The following is a 24,162-nucleotide window of genomic DNA, read 5'->3' as shown; positions in this document are numbered from 1 at the left end:
GTACACATCATCAACGTCCTAACAGACCATCCCATAAAGAAGGCAATGAACAAGTTGGAAGCTGCTGGATGGTTAGTATAGTGGGCTGTTGAGCTCAGCGAATTTGATATCAGATACCTCCCAAGGAGTGCGATAAAAGCGCAGGCATTAGTAGATTTCATCGCAGAGTTCACCCCCAGCCAGGACGACCTGGACAAGGACGAAGGAATTGAAAGGTGGGTGATTAATGTAGACGGATCGTCCACACTATATGCAGGAGGGATTGGAGTTATACTGAAGTCCCCTAAGGGTGACAGGCTGGAGTATGCCGCCCGTCTGCAGTATCAAACTACCAACAACGAGGCGGAGTACAAGGCTCTACTCAAGGGATTGGAATTGGCTAAGTCCTTAGGGGCGGAGTTGGTAACAATCAGAGGAGATTCTCAGCTGGTCATTAACCAAGTAAATGGAATGTGTGATACTAAGGAAGATCGAATGAAGAAATACCTCAACAAAGTGAAACGACTTGCACGAAAATTTTCAGCTATAAGTTTTGTTCAACTACCTAGGGAGGAAAATACGGAAGCAAACACCTTGGCAAAAGCAGCTTTGACAGGGGTTACAGACGAGTGCGACAACATCTAATATATGCCGAGCATAGACATCCCTGACATACAGCAAATAGGAGGAGGAGAAAATTGGATGAGTCCAATAATGATTTATCTCAAAGATGGAAGGCTTCCAGAAGACAAGGATGAAGCGAGAAAGTTAAGGGTCAGGGCAGCCAAGTACGTCTTCATAAATGAAGTGTTGTACAAGCGAGGTTTTTCCCAACCTTACTTAAGGTGCTTGGCTCCTGACGAGTCAAACTATGTTCTAAGGGAAGTTCATGAAGGAGCATGTGGAAATCATGAAGGAGCAAGGTCGCTAGTCCATAAGATCGTCTGTGTCGGCTACTACTGGCCTACAATGCAGGCAGATGCTAAAGCCTATGTCAAGGTATGTGACCAGTGTCAGCGCTATTGCAATGAACCTAGACAGCCGTTAGAGTACCAGACCCCAATAATGGCCCCATGGCCCTTCGCACAGTGGGGACTGGATATCCTAGGCCCTTTCCCCATGGGAACCCGACAAATGAAGTATTTGGTGGTAGGAATCGATTACTTTACCAAGTGGGTAGAAGCCGAGCCTCTTGCAGCAATCACTCAGCAAAACGTGAAAAATTTTGTATGGAAGAATATTCTATGTAGTTTCGGAGTACCTAGGGTATTAGTATCGGACAACGGACATCAATTCGACAACGCACCCTTTAGAGACTTTTGCAATCATTTTGGGATCAAGAATCACTATTCCTCACCCTCTTATCCACAGGCAAATGGACAAGCAGAAGTAGCAAACTGATCCTTGCTGAAAATCATCAAGACTCGACTTGAGGGGGCAAAAGGGATATGGCCAGATGAGCTACCAGGTGTTCTTTGGGCCTATAGAACGACTGTACGAACTCCGACAGGAGAGACCCCCTTTAAACTAGCCTATGGAAGTAAAGCTGTCATACCAGCGGAGGTTCATATGGCTAGTCATTGAGTGATGGAGTACCAGGAGAAAGAGAATGTGGAACAACTTCGTCTTGACCTCGATCTTATTGACAAGGTAAGAATGGATGCGAAGCAAAGGACAGCAAGGTACAAAAACCTTATGGCCAGACAGCATGATGCCATGGTGAAACCCAGACGGTTCGGTGTGGGGGACCTTGTCCTCAAAAGAGTCTCCTTGGCGACTAGGAACCCAGCTCATGGAAAATTAGGACCCAATTGGGAAGGACCCTACAGGGTAATCAACTGCAAGAGGCAGGAGTCTTACTACCTGGAAGCTCTGGACGGGCGGAAGTTAGAGCATCCCTAGAACGTGGAACATCTGAGGAGGTACTATCAGTGATAAGCAGGGACGAGGGAAATCAGTGGCAAAGTTACAGCTATAATTTTCGTGTTCGCTTATATTTACTGTTGTGTTCTTACTACTATTATGGTGTGTTATGAATAAAAAGTGTACTAGTTCTTAAACTTTTGCACTGCTTACAGACCAGCTTATGAAAGACGAGGTTATGTATTTTACTTAAGTATTTTAATAAGGCACTAGCTTATAAGCATGTGCCACGTTTGTGAACAATGTTCATGTAATAATATGGTTTGGATTTCTTATGTATTTGATGCATAGATTTAGTTTCCATAATAATACCCACAGAAGGGGCAAAAGCCTAAGACGAATAGAAATCTTCGGACGCAGAAACACTCGTCCAAAACTTTCCTTTAAATAAGGATAAAGCAAAGAGAAATAAGCTAAGGCATACTCGTCCAAAGCTTTCCTTTAAATAATGATAAAGCAAAGAGAAATAAGCTAAGACATACTCATCCAAGGCTTTCCTATAAATAAGGATAAAAAAAGCTAAGGCATGCTCGTCCAAGATTTCCTTTAAATGAGTATAAAGCAAAAAGAAAAGGCCAAGGCCCACTCATCTAAGAAAGAAAGTAGGCATTAAGGCATAGCATTCCAAAGACGAGCAGCTAGTCAAGACGAGTAAAACATAAACATTATGAACTCCTTGCGAGGAGACGAGTAATAATTGCCTAAAGGACAAGCAAAAGTAATACAGTTATCATTATCGTCCTAAGTGGGTCATCCATAAAGAAATCGTGTAGACGATCATTCAACACTTAGAACATTGTTTAAAAGACAATTGCATAAATGATAACAATGTATAAGCTCGTCCATACAATAGGTAACAGATAAAGAAAATATTCTTTAGTCTAAAGAGGGTAGACGACCACTGTCCAAAAACCCTTATAAAATAAGCATTAAAAGGCAATTGTTAATAAACTCGTCCAGAACACTCTAGACGAGGTAATTATACTTGAATACATTTTAAATAAAAAAAAAAAAAAAAGAAGAGAAAGCCAAACAACAATAACACTAGTTAAAAAAAAATTTCTTCAAGAGGGGGGGGCATCAATGTTGGGGTCATCCTGAGCTAGTTTGGTGGAAGCGTCATCCTCGATGTTGACATTGTCTGAGCCTGTGTGAACGAGAGAACTTGTAGCAACGCCAAGGTTGAGTTTAATGGTGATAAAGTCAACTCCAGGAAAGTTGTCTATAACGTTCATCCTAAAATCCTCAAACCCTGCTGCGTAGTTCGTGTCCAGCAGGTCAGTGAACTCTTTGGACGCTTTGAATTCCTCCACTACCTCGTCTTTAGCTTTCTTAAGAAGAAGACTCAGCTCGTCATTCTTCTTTTGAAGAAGGTCAAGACGGTCGTCCTTCCTGGCAGCGTCGAATTTCAGCTCCCCCACCAAAGCCTTCAACTTCTCAGCCTCGTCCTTGGCCTTGTTTGCCATCTCGGCCCAAGTCCTGCAATCGTTCTTGATCTCTTCTATTCTTTTCTCTAGAAGGATCCTCGTCCTGTCCATCTCTGTGGCCTGCCTGGATGCAGCTATGAACTTTGACATCGCCTACATGGAAGATAAGAGGGTTAAAGAGATAAAAATAACGTTGGATAACATGGCCAAACCAAGACGAGGCAAAAATGGTTACCTTAAAAAGATCGTGGACGCCGGAGTGCTCGAACTCCTTCAAAGACATGTCGTAGCACGCAGCCACGTCCTCGCCTTTCACAGCCTCTTGGAATCGTTCTCAAGCCAAATCCTCGTTCTCCAGCAAATTTGTAGAAATCCTTTAAGGAGGCTGGGACGAATCAGGGGCAGGGGACTTGGACGGAGTGACGCTGACAGGCGTAGACGAGTCGATGTCGACGACTGGGACAGACGGCTGGGAGGAAGGAAGATCAGGCCTAGCAGTTTCGGGCCTGGTCGACCCATGCTTGGCCTTCTTTCCCCGACGACTGGGCAGGCTGGCCAAGTCCAAGTGCTTGGACAAGCTTTTCCTCTTGTCTCCAACACCAGGACGAGGCTAGGTTTGAGCTTCAGGTCTCGCCGCCTCGTTGATCACCTCCTTTCCTCTATTTCTCTTCATGGTTGCCATTCCTAAAAAAAAAAAAAAAAAAAAAACACGTGAACACATATACATACGAATAAATAATAATAATAAAATAAAAATGAAAAATACATATATCTTTAAGAGAAGCACTCACGTCTACGGATGGTTTATTCGTGTGCTAAAGCTTCGACGGAAGGTTCGGGGCCCAGTCCCCACCTGTGTAGACGCTGAAGGGTCACCAACGAATGAAAGTCTCTCTCGGAATGTAGACGAGCCCTGTGGACGCGATCACGGTGGAACTTACTCAAAGAAGGACGTCCAACAGCTGGAAAAGGAAGAGGGAAATTAAGGTTAGACCACTACTCAAAGATAAAGTACGACAAAACAAATTAAAAAAAAAATGAAGGAAAAAAAAAAACATAACATACCTTCTGGACGAAGGTTCCCTAAATGTCCAGTATAAGGAGCAAACGAATCTCTACCAACCTCAATAGGACGCCCCACCCAGAAACCAGAGACAAAGAAAAATTATGTCTTCCAGTTTCTGTAAGACGAGTGCAAAGACTTAATCAATCTACAGTCATTGCCCCTAGCTGTAAACTGATAGAAGCCTAGAGATTGACTTATCTCGGAGGGTTTATAACAGTACAGGAACTCGTCCACGGTGATAGGACGGTTCCCTTCAAATACCTCCCTCCATAAGACTTGCATAGAGACAATTAGTCTCCATGCGTTGGGGTTAAGCTGATACACTCCCAAGCCTAGCCTAGTAAGTAATTCCCTAGCAAAAGCATTCAAAGGAAGTCTGAGCCCCCCTAACAAGTAAGCTTCGTAAACACCTATTCCAAAATGAGGCTGGCAACACCATTCACCTCGGACAGCTAACCTAGGGTTTAAGTCGTCAGGAATTTGGAACCAACTCCTACGAGCATCTAACCTCCTCTCGTCCGTCCTAGAAGGAACCTCTATAGCACAACTATATACAGTTTCCTCTTCGTCCAAAGGGGAGGACGACGGGAAGCTCGTCGAGGTGTCAGCCCCAAAAGCTGCCTTCATCCTAACATTTTCTTGTAAGGTCTTGATGGGAATTCCTGGGACGCCAGAGGTATATTCCTCTGTTGTGTGACCACTACTACTGCTATTGTTACTGGAAGTATCATAACTAGGAGAGTCGTGATACTCGTCTATGGCCTTGACTACACTGTCGCCAGACGAACAGGAAGCCATTTAGGATGTCCTAACATTTAAAAAGGAAAGTTTGAGAGTTGAAGTAAAGAGAATACCTGGCTCTAGACGGAAGACACTAAGGACGCTGAGAATACTCCTAGACGAGGCGATGGATGAGGATGTCAAAACAGAAAATCTGAAAAAGTGAGAGGGGCACTAGAGGGAAACCACTATTTATAGGTAGAAAAGTCTCGATATCCACAACGACAAGACCAATGAAAAAACGACACGTGGCGCCTGCCTCGAAGGAATGAATCGACGCGGCCAACCACCGATGAAAGTATGACACGTGATACGAAGAAAAAAAAACTCGTCCTAAAATCTGGTGATACACTGCATGACCCCTGGACGAGGGGCAACTGATGAGGAATAAAGTACTCCAGATCGTCCACAGTCATCCCCACCAGCAGCTGTCCAGAAGAAAGTATCAAGACGGGAGCTAACGCCATAGCCGTCCATGGACGAAGTCAAACCCACGTCTCTCGTCCTGAGAAGACGACCACCTCGTCTTGACTAGACTCGTCCACACGAGGACCCCTGGATGAAAACGTACACTTGAATTACTAAAATACACTTCACCATTCCGTAATACACGCATAACTTTTGATGACCGTTGTGTGAGAAAATGCAACTATCAGGTGGTTATGGGAGTTATCCAAGAACCCCGGACCTCCTGAAATCCAGGAGAGGTTACAATTTCAATAACTGCCCCCAGGACACTATATAAATAGCCATTCAGACCAATGGAAGGTACGTTGAACATTTTTCCCAAGAAACTGGAACTCCAAAGATATAGGGAGAAAACTGACTTTACCATCGGAGGGTTCTTGGCCGGTGATCCCGGTCACCTTTAATCGTTTTCCTTTGTTTTTCAGGCCATTAGAGAGCGAGTGGTCCTTTCAAATTCGGAGCATCCAGCCTACTGATTTTCCTTACATCATCAAATACAATAAAAAAATGAAGCATTAATTATTTATATATGCTTTGATGATTAGTTTTTTTTTTTTTTTTTTTGATAATATGCTTATCTACTTTTTTTTAATATACTTAAAATTTGTTATGAAAATATTGTGTACACATCATATTTCTATTTTTTTTTTTTTGGTAAACTGAAATTTAAATTAAAAAGTAAAAGGAGTTATAAAGTCTACAGTAAACAACGCCCAAGAGTTAGCTATGAGATGGTACAAAATAGAGGAAAGGGGGATGGGAGTTGAAGAGGGTAAAATTAAGGATGATGGATCCATTTAAATAAACTTGACGGTGCTAGATCAGTGGGCTGATAGTGGATGGATCCAAAATGCACGGACAAATAGTGGATGGATCTAAAGGCCACGTGGCATCCACCTGGTTTTAGTGATCTCCAAGGAATCCTAAATGGAAACAACTTGCGTCTCACGATTAACCCTAGCCTATAGAGTCCCAATACAAATAGAATCCTAACATAAGGAGGATCTCATAATATCTACCCATTAATGATGATCTTCTCCATAAGGAAATGTCTTGCTACACAAGAAACGGCGGTTGGTTTTACACTACTATAAAAACCCAAAGGCTCTCAGAAAATAAGGTATGCACAATTTCTCTAAAGTTCATACTCTCTAGCATTGTTGGAGCTCTCTTCTGACTTAACCTTCGGAGGGTCTTTGGTCGGTACTCCACCGGTGCCTTTTAATTGGTTCTTCTCTTTTGTTCATCAGGTGCATCCATTGACACATTTGGACGATCAACTCACTGATGATTTTTTGTGCATCATCAGGAGTGAATAGCAAAATTAACTGTTAAAAGATCTCCTTCCTTAGCCAAAATGTCTGCATGCGGTTCCCTTCTCGGTGGATATGATCTACTTGAGCGTCCTCAAAATCCTGGAAGAGGGACCTGCAATCAATAATAATGGCACTGTAAGGCAGTAAGGTGAGTGTCTTCAAAACTTGCATTAGCAGAGGAAAGAATTTTGACAATGGCCATCGCATCCACTTCGGCAATGAGATTTCTGATGTTTAGGTTCTTAGCTAGCATTAGGCCATTGCAAAGACCCCATAGCTCTGCTGCCATTGAGTGATTATATCCTATCTTCCTAGTGCAACTTCTGATCTAGGAGCCATTGGAGTCTCTTATGATGGCTGCAGCACTCGCACTCCCTGGGTTACATCGAACAAATCTGTCGGAATTCAATTTGAAGAAGCTCGGAGGGGGGGGGGGGGGGAGTTTCGACCTATAAGCATGGGGATTTTCTCAGGGGCTTGAGAACTAGATGGGAGAGAATAAAAAAGGTCTGTAACTATGGATTTGATCTTGTTGGTGATGGTATGGCAATTAAAACGAGTTGCTTCCATAACTAACTTGTTTCTAGTTGACCAAATGGACCAAGCTGCAATTAGGAAGATGACAGGCCAAGGGATGTTGCTGGGTGGTGGGTTTTGGTGGGAAGTGGCTATTTTTTCCAGCTAGTCGTGTGTAGGGTTGCAGAAGAAATCAGTAGGAAAAGCGGCATGGGTGATGTTGGTCCAAATGGGCATTACCAGCGGACAATCTCTAAGAATGTGAATGGTGGACTCAATGCATGAATGGTAGAGGGGACAGAGGTCGTCTTGTCTATTATGAAGGAGATCTTCGGTAGGGAGTCTTTCATGACAGGCTAGCCAAAGGAAGGATAGGATTTTAGGGATGGTAGGGATTTTCCAAAGCCACTTCCAAGAAGGAGCAAGGGAGGGGTCAGGGAGATCTTGGGAGAGAGTATAAGCTGAGCACGTGTTGAAAATGCCATTTGGCTAGTGATTTCATGTCGGGAGGTCATTTTGATCGGAGCAGATGGGCTTGGGAGTAGTGTTAATGGTGTCGAGGATTTTTCTGGGGAGGGCAAAGAAGATGTTGTCAAAAGCACAGTTCTTTTGGGTGTCCCAAGTGTCGCAAACTCTTAGGGTGGCTTCGTTCCTGTTTAGAGGTCCGTGAACAATGTTGCGAAGGGGATCGCTTCCTGTCCAATTGTCATGCCAAAAGTTACTAGAGGCTCCATTATGGATGAGCCATCTCGTACCTCTGTCATAAATGTTCCCTACCTTGTATAAGCTGGCCCAAGTGAAAGATTTTCTTTTGAGAGTGCTAGCCTCTGAAGGTTATTTTTTCTTGAGCATACATGCATGAAGTTCATTTGGGTTGGTGCGGATATCCCGAAGACGCTTCACAAGGAGGGCTCAATTCCTGTGCAAACTTCGTTTCATGTTGAGTCCACCTAAAAGTTTTGGTTTCATAACTGTCTGCCAGTTTAGGAGGTGAATTTTTCTCTTTTGAGTTGTCTCGCCCCACAAGAAATTTCTATTGATTTTATCAATTTCTTTGCATACTTTTGTGGGGGCATGGTGCACTGCATGATGTGGGTTGGAATGGCAGTGGTGACAACGATGATGAGGGTAAGATGACCAGCATTAGCTAGCATTATATACTTTGATGATGATTTTTTTAATTTTTAAATTGGATAGACTTTGATGGTGACCTAGGTTACTTGCCTACTCCTTCTAAAAAAACTTATCTACTTTTAGGAACATCCATATTAATTTTGTTTTGGATTGTATTAAAAGTGTAAGAAAAGGAAAAATGAAGTATTAATTACTTATATAATTTTTTTAGAATAAATTAATTATATAAACTTAAATACTAATATAAATTTAAATACTTTAATGATGAGTTACATATGTTAGAAGAGTAATAAGAGGGAAAAAAAAAAATTCATTAAACACTTGCATAAATTTAATACATTTTTAAAAATTAAATTCTAGGTGACCACTTTTTGGTATTTCAAAATGTAGACATCTAGATCAAATCCCTCTCCTTTAATTATTGAATAATAAAGTGTATACATATATACACATGCATGAGTATATTTTATATAGAAAAAATTATTTATATATATATATTTTACCTAAATATAAGTTGGAGGGGATTTATTTTTTCAAATGTCAGTCTTCCTAACCCTGCTCCTTCCATTAGTATCAAAATGAGAAATTTAGATTTTAGAAACTTTATGGTGGAGTTATCTTAACAATTAGAAAAAATTTTGATCTTAAACCTTCTATTGTGTGAAGGGTGAGTATTGCTCTTGATATATTAAGTGATTACCTATAAAAAAAAAAAAAAAATCAAACAAACAAACATTTTACAAATATTAAGTTAATTTAGGCACATTTGTTGCCACCATTTTAAAAAGAAAGTGAGAAGAACATCTAACCTTTTTTTTATGTCAATTAAATATGTTTATATATATAAATCCTTAACCAAATTAGAATAATCCAAAGGTCTGAGAATAAAATATAAATACAAATGTAACCTACAATTTTACCCATAAGTATGGCTCTAAAATATAAAATCTAAAAAGACTTTTTCCCAATAATTTTTTAATCATTTTATTTAACTTTTTTTTATATTTAAAAACACAAGTATGATGGAAAAAAGTATTTTATATTAAATGATACCACGTCATTTGTATCAAAATCCAATAAACAAGAAACATGTGTGCAAAAATAGTTACTTACTAATACATGTCTTTTATTTGTTAGTGAATTAGTTATTTTTTGATGACATGTCTCACGTTTATTAGATTTTAATACCGTTGATATGGTATTATTTGATACTAAATACTCTCTCATCTCACATGTATAGTGAATCTCACAATAAATTTAGAGAGGTGCTACGTCTACAACATTTTTACAATATTTTCACAACAAATCATAGGTGGTTAGTTATTATTGGTTCAAATTTGAACTTAACACTAAGATTACTTTTTTGCCCCAACAATAACAACCAGTAACAACTTGCCACTTAAGATTTGTTGTAAAAATATTGTAAATATGTTGTGGACATATCATTTCTCATAAATTTAAGAGTAAATTGCAAATTACACTCCTAAAGTTTCGGAGTGATTGGATTTTACATTCTAAAATTTCAGATTTTGGATTTTATCCCCTGAAGTTTTGTGATATTTGGATTTTACATAGTGACGTTTCATAATTTGAATTTTACCACCTATATTTTTAGAAGTGTTTGAATTTTATTTTTTAAAATTTTGGGGTGTTTGGTGTAAAATCCAAACAACCCTAAACTTTAGAAGGTAAAATTCAAGTTCTAAAATGTTAAGGTGTGAAATTTAAACACCTTAAATTTCAGGAGATAAAATTCAAAATTTAAAATTTAAAGTATAAAATTTCATTATTTTCAAATTTTAAAGGTGTAATTTATAATTTATCTTAAATTTAATTAATAAAACTTAAAAACGTTAGAAGAGGGACCGCCATAATCCACGTCACAGGGCACAAAACCTTACTTTAAGAAAAGAAAGAAAGAAAAGTTAATGCGACAATTCCGCATTCCTAAGCAACAGGCGGGATGAAGCGTGGCATATGAATCGTGATAGTGGATAGGCTGTACCTTGCGGGACTGTCCAACTATAAACACAGCTGGTCCCACTATTTTCCCAAATCTCCAACTCCAGGTCCAACTAACCACCTATCAAAATAAAGAAATAAAGAAAAAGTCCAACCAACCAACCTTCAAATGAGTATGAACCCATGTAGATGCCGTAATTACTCTTTTAGTAGGTTATTTTGTGATAATCATTGTCATCCAGGAGGAAGTCTACTATTGCAATAATTTCAATAATTTTAGCCGCAACTTGTTACATTGGCTACAAATAAAATAAAATAAAAAATTCAGAGTTTCATTACTTAAGAATCGTCACATGAACAAACTGTGGTAAAGTTGTGAATATGGTTGTGGTTCCTGACTTAATCTTGATCTAATCACACAAAGAAGTCAGGCCAAACAAAAATGAAACGAACAAAATTTCTCTCTATACTAATTTTTAGAGAAACTCTTCAAACTTATCAATTATTTTTTTTTTATGTGTAAATTTTGAAAATATAACCGTTAAATTTCATATTTTTTATATTCTTAACATGTATATCAAATTTTGTTTGAATCGGATGTTATTTACTATTCGATCAATAAACTTATTTTTTATACACAATTTAAAATCATAAAAACTCAAATTTTAATATATACTTGATGATATAGCAATGAATATTTGATCTTCTTAAAAATTTGCAAGCATGAAGAAAATAATAAAAATATACAATTCAACAATTAAATTTTTAAAATTGACACTCAATATGAAAATAAATAAAAAATTTAAAAGATTTATCTCCAAATTATAACTTTTTAAAACCAAACAGAAAAATACTAAAGTTACGTAACAGGACTCTAAGGGCATTTTCGGAACCCACATCACTGTTGTACAGTAGTACACCCTTTTTTTTTTTTTGATAAGACAGTAGTACACCCATTACCACAAAGCAAAGAACAGAACCAATTGCAACACACATATGTAGTGTTTTTAATTTTTTTTTTTTGTTATATATGTATAAGTATTTATTCCTCTCCCAATCCGGCCTCCCCTTCTGTCCTAAAAGTCCTCAATTTCTTAGAAAAAAAAAAAGCAAGTGAGAAAACAAGAGCAGATCGGAGAAGATGATGCACATGACGTTTTACTGGGGGAACCAGGTGACGATCCTGTTCGACGGTTGGACAACCAGTTCCTGGATCAGTTACTCCCTCTCCCTTCTCGCTTGTTTCCTCGTCTCCACCTTTTACCAGTACCTTGAAGACAAGCGCGTCCGCTTCAAGCTCGTCTCCGCCGCCAAAGCCTCCAATCCTCCTCCTAAGCCCCAGATCGAAGATCCTTTGCTTCAGCAGCAAGGCGACGGAAAGACCGCCGGTGGATCCAAGTGGTCCGCCGCGAGGTTCGCCGGAGCCGCCCTCTTTGGACTCAACTCCGGGATCGGATACATGCTTATGCTTGCCGTCATGTCATTTAACGGCGGGGTGTTCGTGGCTATTGTGCTTGGTCTTGCAGTTGGTTACTTGGTTTTCAGGAGTGGAGATGAGGATGTTGCTACGCTTGTCGTTGATAACCCTTGTGCTTGTTCTTAAGACTATAAGAATGAATTATTAAAATCCAATCATTTCCAATTTCTGTTTTTTCTTTTTTCTTTTTTCTTTTTTGGGGGTTTTTACTGTTAATTTGATGTCCAGCGTCTTTATTTGTAAATATGTAATTCTGCTTATGAAACAGAATTGTTGTCTGTCTTTTCTTAAATTTGTGCTTGTGTTCTTTTTTTTTTGGTTGTGTTTGATCGAGGAAGGACGTTGTTTGTTACAACCTACGAAAATAGCGAAATCTGACATCTGAAATTTGGACACGATGGATTGTTTATATATGATAATAAGACTTTACAGAGACAGAAGGGGGACAAAATTCCGTGTAAGTATCCCATTCTCATTCTGGGACAACTGTTTTTGCTTGCCCTGATCTGAACTTTACTCTGAACTGTAAACTGTAGAAGTACATTATTCCTGGCTGCGGAACTACTGACCTCTTGGAAGCAAACTGCATTAAGTAATTTCCACGTTTAATGACATATTCATGGCTGAGTTCCATGAGGCAAAAAGATCCGAGTCCCGACCGATTCTTTAAATAATATAATTAGCAACTTAAGGAATCTGTCCAAGACTGCATTAAGCATAACATTTAGACCACATTCATTTCACAAAATGACAAAAAAAGGGTTGAAGAAACAAGATATTCATTTACAGAAAAGCTTACAATTTGGTACAATAGGAGGCTAGAAGCCAAAAGAGGACTCAACAATAGTAAGTGAAACACTAGAGCCAGAACTTGGAAGCATATTCTACAACAACAATGCTTTGAACTCGCATTGCTGTCATTGCTAAAATGGTCATCCACCTCTCTGTGTAATCACAAATCTTCTATTAGAGATTCTACTTTACCTAGCTCCTCTATCAACAAATATCCGTCATACCTTTTTCAAATCAGTCTCACAAGGAGAAAGCTAGGTGCCACAGATGACACGAATCACATTTGCGTTGCAGCAAACAAATCTAATATGTTTGGATTGGATGCTGGGAGCTGTGTTCCTTTTGTCTCTTCATTTTATCCTCTCTTCAAATTTAATGAAAAAAATGTTGAAAATTTTGGCAAGAGGATAACGCTCCAACTGATGGATGGAGGTACAGAATACGTCCAATTTGCTATTGCTGATCTTGAATTTTCAATGAGACAAGTTCACTCTCTTGCTGTTGATTTCTGTACTTGGAACTGTTGGGGAGCCATCTTCGAAACCTCTCCGGCCAGAACCTGGTAAAAAGTTACAAACACAACCATTCACTCAAAACGAATGTATTCATAAACCAAAAGTAATAACTACAAAGTAAAAATTGAGTTAACTAGTACGAAAACAGGGAGTAGATGAATAAGGAAAGCACACAAGCATACTAGAATTGAAAATTTCTCCAAACTCCTAACCTCCAGATTCAGCATTTATGCAATTATTATTACTCTCTCCTCTATCTTCAATTCAAGAATCATGAGATGACAAAGTCAAAAAATACTAACGTCACCTTTATCTTCATTACAGATTAGAAAAGGAATGACCCCAAATCAAAGAGTGCTACTACAGGTGGTGTCAAGTTTACTACAAAAACCTAATAATCTGACATGACAGTCTATATATATATATAAATATATATATATATATATATATATGTATGTATGTATGTATACTGCCATATCAGCTATTTAAGAAAAAAAAAACTTGACACGTCACTTTTTAACTGATTTTTTTCCCTTTCCTAATTGCGAGGTGTACCACCTGTTTTACCTGAACTGAAGAATAAACTAATTTCTTAGTGCATTAGTGCATCTCTCTCTCTCTCTCTCTTAATCTCTTTCTTTCTCTATGGAGGGTGACTACCTCAAATTAAGTCAATTTCTCTACAATTCTCATCAATTCCCCTATAATTCCTAACCAATCCCATTAGGAACCACTAGGTCCCTAACAACATCTCCAATTCAAATTCTACTTTGTTTTTTGGTAAAGATACAAGCAAATCTAGATTCAAAAATCCTTATTCACACTAGCTAACTAAATTCTTCAACAAAGTTACCTCAAAAACTTCATCTACAAGTGTCGTGAAACCTTGAGAAATCAGATAAAGGTGGGTACAATGTGTCAAACTAGATAAGTGAGTGCCAAACGTCACAGCAATTACAAATCCAACAACAAACAGTGAATGATCCATTCTGGATTACAAAGATGTTCCTCATTCTAGACCATTCAACAAAAGTGCTTCTTCTATGGGTTCTCAGATGTCAGAGAAGGGAGTTTGGGTTTGACAAGTCCTCACTTGAGCTGCCTCAGTGTTGGATTTTTTATTTTATTTTATTATTATTAAAAAAAAAAACACATTAATGAATATAAAAAAATGACAAGGCAATTTCGTAATTACCAAGCTGATGTGGCACTATCCACATCAGCTATCATGTGAGTTTGTACATTTTTGTAATAGATTTTGATAGTACCTCTAGCATTTTCCCAAATCAAAACATCCAGTCATCACAAACTGTAAGACATATTGGTAAACCAAACATACAATAGCTTCAAGCACTAGTGACAAATAGCAATTGGCGCACTAGTAAAAATTTCAAGAGATTGTTTGGTCAGGATAGTAAGATAAGACATTCATGGTGGGTGCAAGCTGATAACTTAACATTTCTTGAGACAATAAAAAATAAATAAATAAAAGAAACGGAATTTATAACTTACAGTTCCAAACGTTCATAAATTGCACGTCGCACTGAAGAGTTCAGGCCATATGCTATTGAGTTGAACAGGCCCTGCAACGACAAAAATAATTATATTACAGTAATTCCTAAAATGGAAAAAGAATATGAAAATCTTTTTTGAAATAAAAAGAATTTGTAAGTTACACTTCCCCAAGTTCTGCTCATATCATCCCAGATTTTTTTTAGAGAGCCCATTTATACTAATTGACAACAAGAGATAATTACTCAATGTAACTTATTTCTTCAAATTAGTTTTGCCCTAAGATGCACACAAATATGGAACGGGAACGATACAAGTATGGGTACAGGGGTACAACATTTCTTGAAAAGCTTAGGGTACAATACATCGGGGATACATGTATTAATTACTTCATAAATATATATATATATATATAAATTTTTATTTTATATATATTGTTAAGCATTAATCAATTTAAAAGTATAATGGATAATAAATTGAATCCATGACCATTTAGAATACAAACCAATATCCAAAAGAGTAAAAAAAATATAACTAGATAAGTTTTCAACATTGAAACCAATATGTAAAACACATAAATAAAAATTCTTACAAGTTTGGGCTATCTCTCACTATTAGGGATTTCTTACAACTATATCCAAGCCATATCACAGGTGCATCTTAGATATATTGGCACTTGAGAAAAAAGAAAAAGAAAAAAAGACTGGGTATGTATTTTAGAGGTATCAGGTATGATACAAGTACGATACTTATCATATACGGGTACGTGAGCGAAAATGAAGTATGTGTGCATCCTAGGTTCTGCCATAGATTTGACAATTCCATAATCATGTGTCAGAAGTTTAAAAAGGACCCTAATCGGGAATATTTTCCAAGCAAGGCATAGCCTTCTGGAAGTTGAAAAGAGCCCCTGTGTTGTGTGTAATGTGCACAAATAAGTAAAAAACATGGTTTCTAATGAAAAGAACAAAACCATAAAAGGATTATAAAAATGAGGCAAAACCACACACCCACCAATCAGTGACCCAAACAACATCACATGCACATCCATGCACACACAATCAAAACACATATTATGTCAAACTGCCAGATATATTATAAAACATTAACTAAAAAGAGCCAGTCTATGGTCATTTGAATTACCATTAGTGAAGCTGTCCCAACATCAAGAACTGAAAGCCAAAATATTTTATCAGGCTCCATAAAGTCATGAATCCGGTTGATTGTACCAAAAGCAAATGATCCAATGAGAATGAGTGGATAATATCCCCACCTGTTTAGAGCCTATGAATGAAAGAAACCAACAGCAGAGAAATTATGAGGATAGAAGATATAAAATTTCTCACTATTGACATTTACATTTCGTATGGTTCTTAACCTTAACAAAGTGTGCATGTGTGTGCACGTGCACGCGCATGCGTATGTATTTACGATCAAAGGGAAAGAGGCCACATTCAAATTACAATCAAGGGTAGTGAGCATGACCCTGAAATACAAATATGGATGGTCTAGATTCCTCATAACATCTTATACGGCAGAGGGACGTACCATTGGAAGTCATCTAAGTGTTATGAATGACATATATATTTGGATATTCTAATAATTGAAGCCAAAAACCTTGTAACTTAGTGGCATTCCCTAGTCTTCCTTAATAAGGACAACCAGGGTTAGAATCGCCCCTCCCTCACTTGTGAAACATTTGAATTATCAAAAATAATTTAAGCAACGGAGATTCATTCAGCATATTCTATTTCATGTTAACATGATTTGAATCTCTGTATATGATCCTACTTAAACCCATGTAGGAAACAAGCCACAAAATAGCATACTTTCATGTCTGCCCTTGCATCTAACTGGTATGCCCGCTCTGACATGCCTGCTGCCATCTGAAATTTTCAAAGTAGAATGATAGTCTCAACAAGTCTACAAATGAACAGAAATATATATTTCTGTAAAATTTATAGGACAAGGAAATACATACGCGGGTTGCATTGTTTAGCATGCGTATCACTTGGAAATACGTAAAGCCATTGTAAAGAATTGCACCCCAGAGTGGTATATAAAATGTTATAAAGTGAATTGCCTGCAGGAATAATTAGAAATGTTTAAATCAGTGAACAAAAAACATGCCATTTACATTGGAGATTAAACACAAAAGATGATGAAATTTGAATTTTTTTTTCCTATATCCTTGTTATATCAAAGCAAATTCAGCATCCGCATTATTGACAGTCTAGGGTCCATATCAATTGGAAATTCAACATCTATCCTGAAGTAAATATGCTTCATCACTCAAATAGCCAAGCATGCGTAAAGTGTTAATTCTGAAAAAATTTAAGGCATTTTGGACCCTTTAAAATCATCTTGGTCCAAGTGAGGATAGTGTTGTATGGACTTTGTTGCAGGGTTGAAAATACAGTAAATATCTTGCATGGGCTCACTACATTGTAGCTGATATTTACCACATGGCACTTTATATACATACATGATCCCAATAACATCAGTGAGGATTTCTCACTTTAACTTTAATTATATAGTGAAGGATTACACATATAAGCACGAGAGATTGTGACAATAGAGAGGCAACTAAAACTTGAATTCAGGGAGTCCCTTGTACCTCAGGAAAAATAACTAATTGCATAGAAATTCAGAGAAATTCCCTGTCATTCGAACTTTTTTTTTATTATAAAATTGAACAGTCAGAAATCATAGTTCCTGCAGCCAAAAAGCTACAAAACTTGCCTTTCCAGTGCGCCCTGTTTGTGTATAACACGATGCGCCTAAATGTCCATGGTTATTACCGAAAGAGCGTATGACAGTCATTACTAGTGAAGTTCCTGTGCATAGTAATGAAAGGTTAAAACCAACGTCCCAAATAAAGATAGCTAGTAGCACCTGAAAAACACAAGAGAGATGAACGAAATGCATGCAATAAAATCTAAAAAAATATCAAATTTTATGACCTGGACATTGGACAAAGCTTACTTTTCTATGAAATAAATCATAAATTATTGTCACAAGTTGTTCATACCCCAAACATACAAGTGAAACATGGCCTCCAAATCTTCAACATCTGTTTTGTGTCTAACAACAGTACGGTGAAGAGTAAAAGCTATTGTTGTAGTCCATAGGAAAGATGCCACACAGAAGAAATGTGTACTATAGCCTTGAGCAAAACAAAAAAATCCTTTGGATGGATCCCTGCATCAACATTAAACTTTCTATGAGTCACATACAAAAATCAAATGAGATATACCTATAAAGCTGACTGTGATAAACTCCACCAACTTACCCAACCATGTTGAAGAAACTGCAAAGCATGTCCTACAGTCAAAAAAATGCAGCATATGAGCACATATCATAATTATTTAAAGAACTTAGGGACTCAGAGGAAGAGAAATGAGGAATAAATTGGAATATACAAGAAACAGACACCAGTCACACAAGTAATATTCACTGAAGCAACTGCATTTTACATAGTAATTCTATAACGTAACCTAAAATGTCAACTAAAGTTCATTTTTAAGCTTAAGAAAGGTACATTGCTAGGCGTTTGTTTTTTTTTTTGATAAGTAATGAAAAATTTTACTAAAAGGAAATCAAACCAAGTACACTGGGGGTGTAATCAGGGAGAAATACAATCAAAACAGATTACAATGCTCAAGCATATCTAAAGGAGAAAAACAAGGAGGAGAATGAAAGGCAACACTCCAATCTAACAACGTGCAAAGGAAAAAAGCTTTAAAATCAAGGATACTCCATTCACATCCCTCAAAACTTCTAGATTTCTGTTCTTGCCAAAGACACCACATAATGCAATGAGGCACAGCCTTCCAAAAAGCTATATTTCTATGCCTGCCAAAAGAACCGTACCAAGCTGCGAACATATCAATAACTCACTTTGGTATAACCAATTGGAGTCCAAATAAACAGAATTCCATTGACCACAATTCAAAAGCTATAGGGAAATGAACAAGAAGGTGATCCATGGATTCCCCACATTTTTTAGCACGTGCAACACCAATCCAAAACAATAATACCTCTCTTCTGGAGCATGTCAGTTGAAGCTAGGCGTTTGTTGAAGCATTTACTAGTGAATAACAGTAATATCCTTCCGTGGCATGATATATAGCACCCTGATGGTGCCCCATACCCTAAGTATGGTTATAGGATGATTTATGATACAGAAATGATAAGAATTGGCAAACAGCTAGATTTTAAGATTTAGTCTCCATTCAAAACAAACTGTATGAGATGGTTTCAGGGTGTGAAGATTTTGCAATCTGCTTACCTTCTAAATCATGGAAACTCTCATGTGCAGCAGCATGAGAAGAGATCAGGGCTAAATAGCCTAAAGTGGAGTGGAGTAGAATGATCTGGTTTTCTGCAGGTATTCTAGACACCTTAATAGTAATTGTATTAAAATAGAAACTTGGTCAAAGTACAAGAGATGATAATTTTGAGGCGGGTTTTGGAGTTAAGCTTGATAAGCAGACCCAATTTTTGCTCGACGATGTGCTTTAATGGGGAATAATGAAGTTGAAAAGGAAGAACCTAAAATCTACTCCCTGTAAGCTATCCTCCGCAACCTCTATCTATCACATGTAGCTGCAAAGAACCACAATAATTGATCAAGGGAAAATCAAATCTGAAGAGGGTATAAGGCTAGAGTGGAGTTTTTTCTGCAACAAGGTGAGGAAGTCAGTTCATAATGGAATCCTTTGTGCTAATTGGGGGAGATCCTAACCTGTGCTCAATTACTGAGATAGGCAGCTTGTGGTTCAAAACTCACCTCCCCTCCCCGTCCCCCTCCCCCACTATTTACCTATCTAAACAAAAGGCAGCAAAGGGAAGTCTTCACATTAGTTCTTCACATGATGGGTTGTAACAACTCTTTGATTTCTTCGTAGAAGTGTTCTTAATTTGTAGCTGGTGCTGGTGTCCTTATAATTCTGCTTGAGTTTGTTTATGTGTGGAGTGGTGTTCTTTAGGTGTTGGGGTTTACAATTTTGTTTCCACAGCGGTTTGTGTTAGCTCTGTTGATGTTGTTTGCAGCCTGCTAGCTGCTTAAGGTTGCATTACTTATATCAAAGTTCTGTGTTTAATGAAATTCACCCATTCATTCAAAAAAAAAAACACAGATTAGAAAGGTTGATTTAAGTATTGTACTCAAGGAAGATCTACATCCTCGTTTAAATCATATACACACAACACCGACCAAACCTTAGTCCCACATTTATTCTTTTCTACCATTTTATTCTATCTGGAGTCATACTGTTTGTTACTTCCTTAATTGACAATGTACTTATTGACTTCTTTCTTGTTCACTCTAAAAGGTGATGAACTATCCTTAACTACTAAGTTACCACTCAGTGATTTCACAAATCTTTATGTAGTTTAATTTCAAAATTGAACATAAACACGACTAATTTTGTTTCCATCTCAACATTTGAACTTAGATTAAGTAAGAACACAATCTTATTCCAATCTCCAAAAACCTAACTTAAAGAGAAAGGGAAATGTGTGCCCTGGACCAGTGTAATCTTCAATTGCCAATTCTTTCATAACAAGAAGCAAGAAGTGTGAGGCATTTAGATCCAAAAAAAAAAAAATCCACAAGATCCCAATTCAAACGAGTTTTCTTGATCAAAAACAACATAATAATATTAATATGAGAGAGAGAGAGAGAGAGGCGTACGGAGAGGGCGAGGTAGAAGACGAGCTTGAAAGAGAACTTGCGGAGCTCCTTGAAGAGGACGTAGCAGAGGACTATGAAACTCGACCCGACGAATGAGAGGCTGGATGCTCCGGCGCCCACCGCCGTCAGTACATGGCGATCGTGCGCCGACAGAGTCCCCGCCATTCTCTCTCTCTCTCTCTCTTTCTTTCTGTTTTACTTTGAATTACTTGCTACTCTGTCCAAGAATGAAAATGATTCTTTTCTTTTGATTGATGACTATAGGGTCCGTTTGGATAGAACTTATTGCTGAAAACTGAAAACTGAAAACTGAAAACACTGTAGCAAAATAATTTTAAAATGTGTGAATAGTATCGCGGGACCCATTTTTAATGAAAAAGTGACTGAAAAGTGAAATTTGTGGGTCCGTAAACAGTGCACGGATGCACTGTTCACGGAAGACTGGTCAACATCTGCGGCTTGAAAAAAAAAAAAAAAAAAAAAAAAAAAAAAGCTTGAAACGCAAAACGCAAAACGCAGCCTTGAATCCAAACACATTCTATGTATTAAGCAGTATAACTGAATAACTGTTCATTTCGAATCATTTCATCTGTGTGAGTTGGGAGCTGCTGTCTACTCTTTCTGGGAATGGGAATGACGGAACAAGAATAAGAAAATTTATCAAAACTGCGTTTATATTGGTTTGGTGAAATGACGGTGAGCAAACGCGTCGCTTTGGCCGAGTGGTTAAGGCGCTTGCCTGCTAAGTAAGTGGGGTTTCCCCGCGTGAGTTCGAATCTCACAGGCGACGCTAATTACTCCTCTTTTTGGGAAGATATTTATCTCAACTTAAGCTTGTTTTTTGTTTTTTTTTGTTTCATGTTATCTACAAATAAGCTACTAGAAATAAATTATTTTAGAACAAACACGCATGTTTGGAATCAACTTATTTAAATTTTTGGTGAAAATAAAGTAGATAATCTTAAAAATAAGCTAGTTTTTAGCTTTTTGTTTCATGTTATACAAATAAGCTACCATAAATAAGTTATTCCAGAACAAACACGCAAGTTTGGAAACAACTTATTTAGATTTGTAGTGAAAATATAGTTGATAAAGCTGAAAACTAAATAAAATATATAAAAAATTGCATGAGACTTGCAAATAGCAAAAAAAGAAATGTCTATTACTCCAAACATCAAGCATAAGAGTCTAGTGTGCCAACTGTGCAATCCATTAGCCACATAAATATTTTCTGTTAGTAAATTAACGATAGGGATTAAATTAACAGCAAGTTGAAAATAGCAGAAACTAAATTGACTTCTACTAAAATGTAAAGATCAAATTAATTATGACCCTAAAATGTAAGGACTAAAATAGTATTTTCGCATAATATTTTTTTTAGAATTATTAGAATTCCTGATCATTATTATTTCCTTAATTGATATAAATTTTTTTTATTAATGTTATTTATATTGTTAAATGAAATAAAAATAGTATTTTTTTAAAAAATAATTAAATTTAATAGAGTCATGCGTTTGAATTTATAGTGGGCCTAATCTATTTTGTTTTTAATCTTCTAGTTCTAGCTGCAGAACCAGCTAACTCTGACACGACCCAGCGACGTATTGGTGCATGCTAATAGTGGGCCTAAAAAGATAGTCAACTAGCCTTTTGAAAATGATGTTTTACAAATGAAAATCTCGATTTACATATTGGAAGAATATCAAATTATCAATTGCATTCTATGCGATGGATCTATCAAATTCAAAAACAGTATGGGCGTAGGTAAATTTCATTACATGGGGACCTCATGTATCTAATTGTCTATTCAAAATTTTAAATACACATCATAATCTATATTACTTTGAGACAAAAGAGCCTCAATCTTGTCACACTGTAACATTTCCTTCCAGGTTATATTTTAGCTTGTGTTTAGTTACACTTTGGGACTGAAACACTGCATTTAAAAAAAAAAAATTAGAAACGGGACCGAAACATTTTGAGTTGAGGCCATATATGGCCGCTTGCTTGATTTTTTTTTTTTTCAAATAATATAGATAGTTAAGCTATTTTAAAGCATATAATATCGTATCCAAAAAAAAAACATATCATATCATATATTATATAATAAAAGTTTAATTTAGAAGTTGTGGTTGAACCAAGTGGATATTATGTTTAATTTCTAAGTTATTGCACTAAATTATAACAATTTTAAATAATAGCTTAATTATTTTTATCAATTTTAAATAACAACTTAATTATTAAGTGACAAAAATGTGAGAATATTTTTTTTAGAGAGTTTCAACATTTAATGCCTGTTCATGATAGTAGCTCTTTATCATCAGATTAAGCCATCAATCGGTTTTTGGTGCAGGTGAGGATTGAATCCAAGTCTCTTATTCAATTATCAAAAACTTTATTAGTTAAGCTAACTGGAACTCACGTGAGAATGTTATTTGATTATGTTGATTAATGTATTTTGAAATAAAATTTCAACAAAAATCACAAGTCACTTGGCCATTTGAAGATCTTAAAAAGTTAAAGGGCTCTTTGGTAAGAGTATTTAAATATAGTTTTTTGTTTTGCAATTCATAAAATGGTGGGTCTCACACTTGAATTTATTGTTTGGCTAATAATTTCTAAATACAATTTTAAAAAACTGTAACCTATTTTCTTAATTTAAAACAGGATTTTGAAAACGGCTTAGGGGATGTTTTCAGGATACAGAAAATGTTTTTAATGCATAGTTGTAAATAAATTAAAAATGGTGAACCCTACATATTTGTCCAAACTCTTTTATCTCTTAAATTTAGGAGTTCATCTTTATCACAAAAAAAAAAAAAAAAATTCTCACACTTCAAATTTGAAACTTATTATTAAAAAAAAAAAAATGATAAGCTCTAATTTCTTATCATTATCCACAAAAAAAAAAAAGTAATCTACAAATTCTATTCGTTACTTTTTGTAATTTTTTTTTAAAATCTCAAAAATAGAAATGGTCTCCCAAACAATTATTTTTTTTTAGTATTCTGAAAATTGTTCTTAAAAGTGGGAGCCAAACACGTAAAATATAAAAATTATTATTTGAAAACTAGTTTCAAGTTCAATTTTGTGAAAATTGTTTTTATATTGTTTTGAAGAAAAACAAAAATCCTCCTACCAATCAGGCCCTAAATGAAAATGCAATCTCTTCAGACGGACATTAGGCACTTAGGTTAGTGGGATTTACCACTCGAGAGGGAATGGTGTTAACATTGTTCATATTAAATTATAAAAAGTTAATTATTGATGTGATTTCTTTTTACAGGTAAATAGTGGGAAACTGGAGAAGTGAAGATCTAAACCGTAGATAAAAGATACTTTAGAAGATGTTGGAAATAAATGAGAGATAATACCTTACTTTTCCTTAGAAATTACACAATTTGATTTTACTAAAGGAGGTGGCTTAAGACAAATCATACCGTCTACGGTAAGTCAGATGTAGCTAGACAAAATATTTCTGCACATTGTCCCCAGGATACAACAGCCCAACCACCTTTGCTGATTATCCTTGCAAGTTTACACTGCTCGTAGGAAATAAGCTCTCTATAGTACTTTCTTTTCCTAGAAAATTTAGTG

At 36.7% G+C, this 24,162-nt stretch overlaps 2 protein-coding genes and 1 non-coding gene across 4 annotated transcripts; 2 read left to right on the top strand and 1 right to left on the bottom strand.

Moving 5' to 3' along the window:
- The first annotated feature begins 11,575 nt into the window (after window positions 1-11,575).
- Window positions 11,576-12,340, top strand: LOC142621983 (copper transporter 5.1-like). The gene has a single exon (XM_075795384.1). It carries the CDS (start codon window positions 11,713-11,715, stop codon window positions 12,172-12,174), a length of 462 nt encoding a protein of 153 aa, XP_075651499.1. The 5' UTR covers window positions 11,576-11,712; the 3' UTR covers window positions 12,175-12,340.
- Window positions 12,341-12,810: 470 nt separating this feature from the next.
- On the bottom strand, window positions 12,811-21,214 carry LOC142621982 (G-protein coupled receptor 1). 2 transcript variants are annotated; one of them, XM_075795383.1, is made up of 10 exons: window positions 21,101-21,214; window positions 20,566-20,823; window positions 18,160-18,191; window positions 17,899-18,068; window positions 17,610-17,704; window positions 16,849-16,950; window positions 16,697-16,753; window positions 16,011-16,151; window positions 14,868-14,938; window positions 12,811-13,399 (listed from the first exon to the last, which is right to left on the bottom strand). In XM_075795383.1, the coding sequence occupies exons 2-10, from the start codon at window positions 20,728-20,730 to the stop codon at window positions 13,294-13,296; spliced, it is 939 nt and encodes a 312-aa protein (XP_075651498.1). In that variant the 5' UTR covers window positions 20,731-20,823; window positions 21,101-21,214; the 3' UTR covers window positions 12,811-13,293. The 2 variants fall into 2 exon arrangements, with proteins under 2 accessions (XP_075651498.1, XP_075651497.1); XM_075795382.1 differs by having other exon boundaries at window positions 20,566-20,827; window positions 21,108-21,198.
- Window positions 21,215-21,273: 59 nt separating this feature from the next.
- Window positions 21,274-21,355, top strand: TRNAS-GCU (transfer RNA serine (anticodon GCU)). Its single transcript has one exon. It is a non-coding gene; the product is annotated as a tRNA-Ser (tRNA).
- The last annotated feature ends 2,807 nt before the right edge of the window (window positions 21,356-24,162 follow it).

Source organism: Castanea sativa, chromosome 1, assembly GCF_040712315.1.
Source record: "Castanea sativa cultivar Marrone di Chiusa Pesio chromosome 1, ASM4071231v1".
Taxonomy (NCBI): domain Eukaryota; kingdom Viridiplantae; phylum Streptophyta; class Magnoliopsida; order Fagales; family Fagaceae; genus Castanea; species Castanea sativa.
The sequence above is the reverse complement of the archived record's forward strand: the minus strand, read 5'-3'. Positions and strand labels throughout refer to the sequence as shown.

Bases quoted from the DNA above. Each gene is read 5' to 3' on its own strand.
- LOC142621983 (XM_075795384.1), top strand. From the start codon at position 11,713: ATGATGCACATGACGTTTTACTGGGGGAACCAGGTGACGATCCTGTTC.
- LOC142621982 (XM_075795383.1), bottom strand. From the start codon at position 20,730: ATGGCGGGGACTCTGTCGGCGCACGATCGCCATGTACTGACGGCGGTG. The intron at 17,705-17,898 runs GTATGAACAACT...TACTATGCACAG, and splicing joins GTTTCACTTGTATGTTTGGG to GAACTTCACTAGTAATGACT. The intron at 16,951-17,609 runs GCAAGTTTTGTA...TTATTCCTGCAG, and splicing joins AAACAGGGCGCACTGGAAAG to GCAATTCACTTTATAACATT.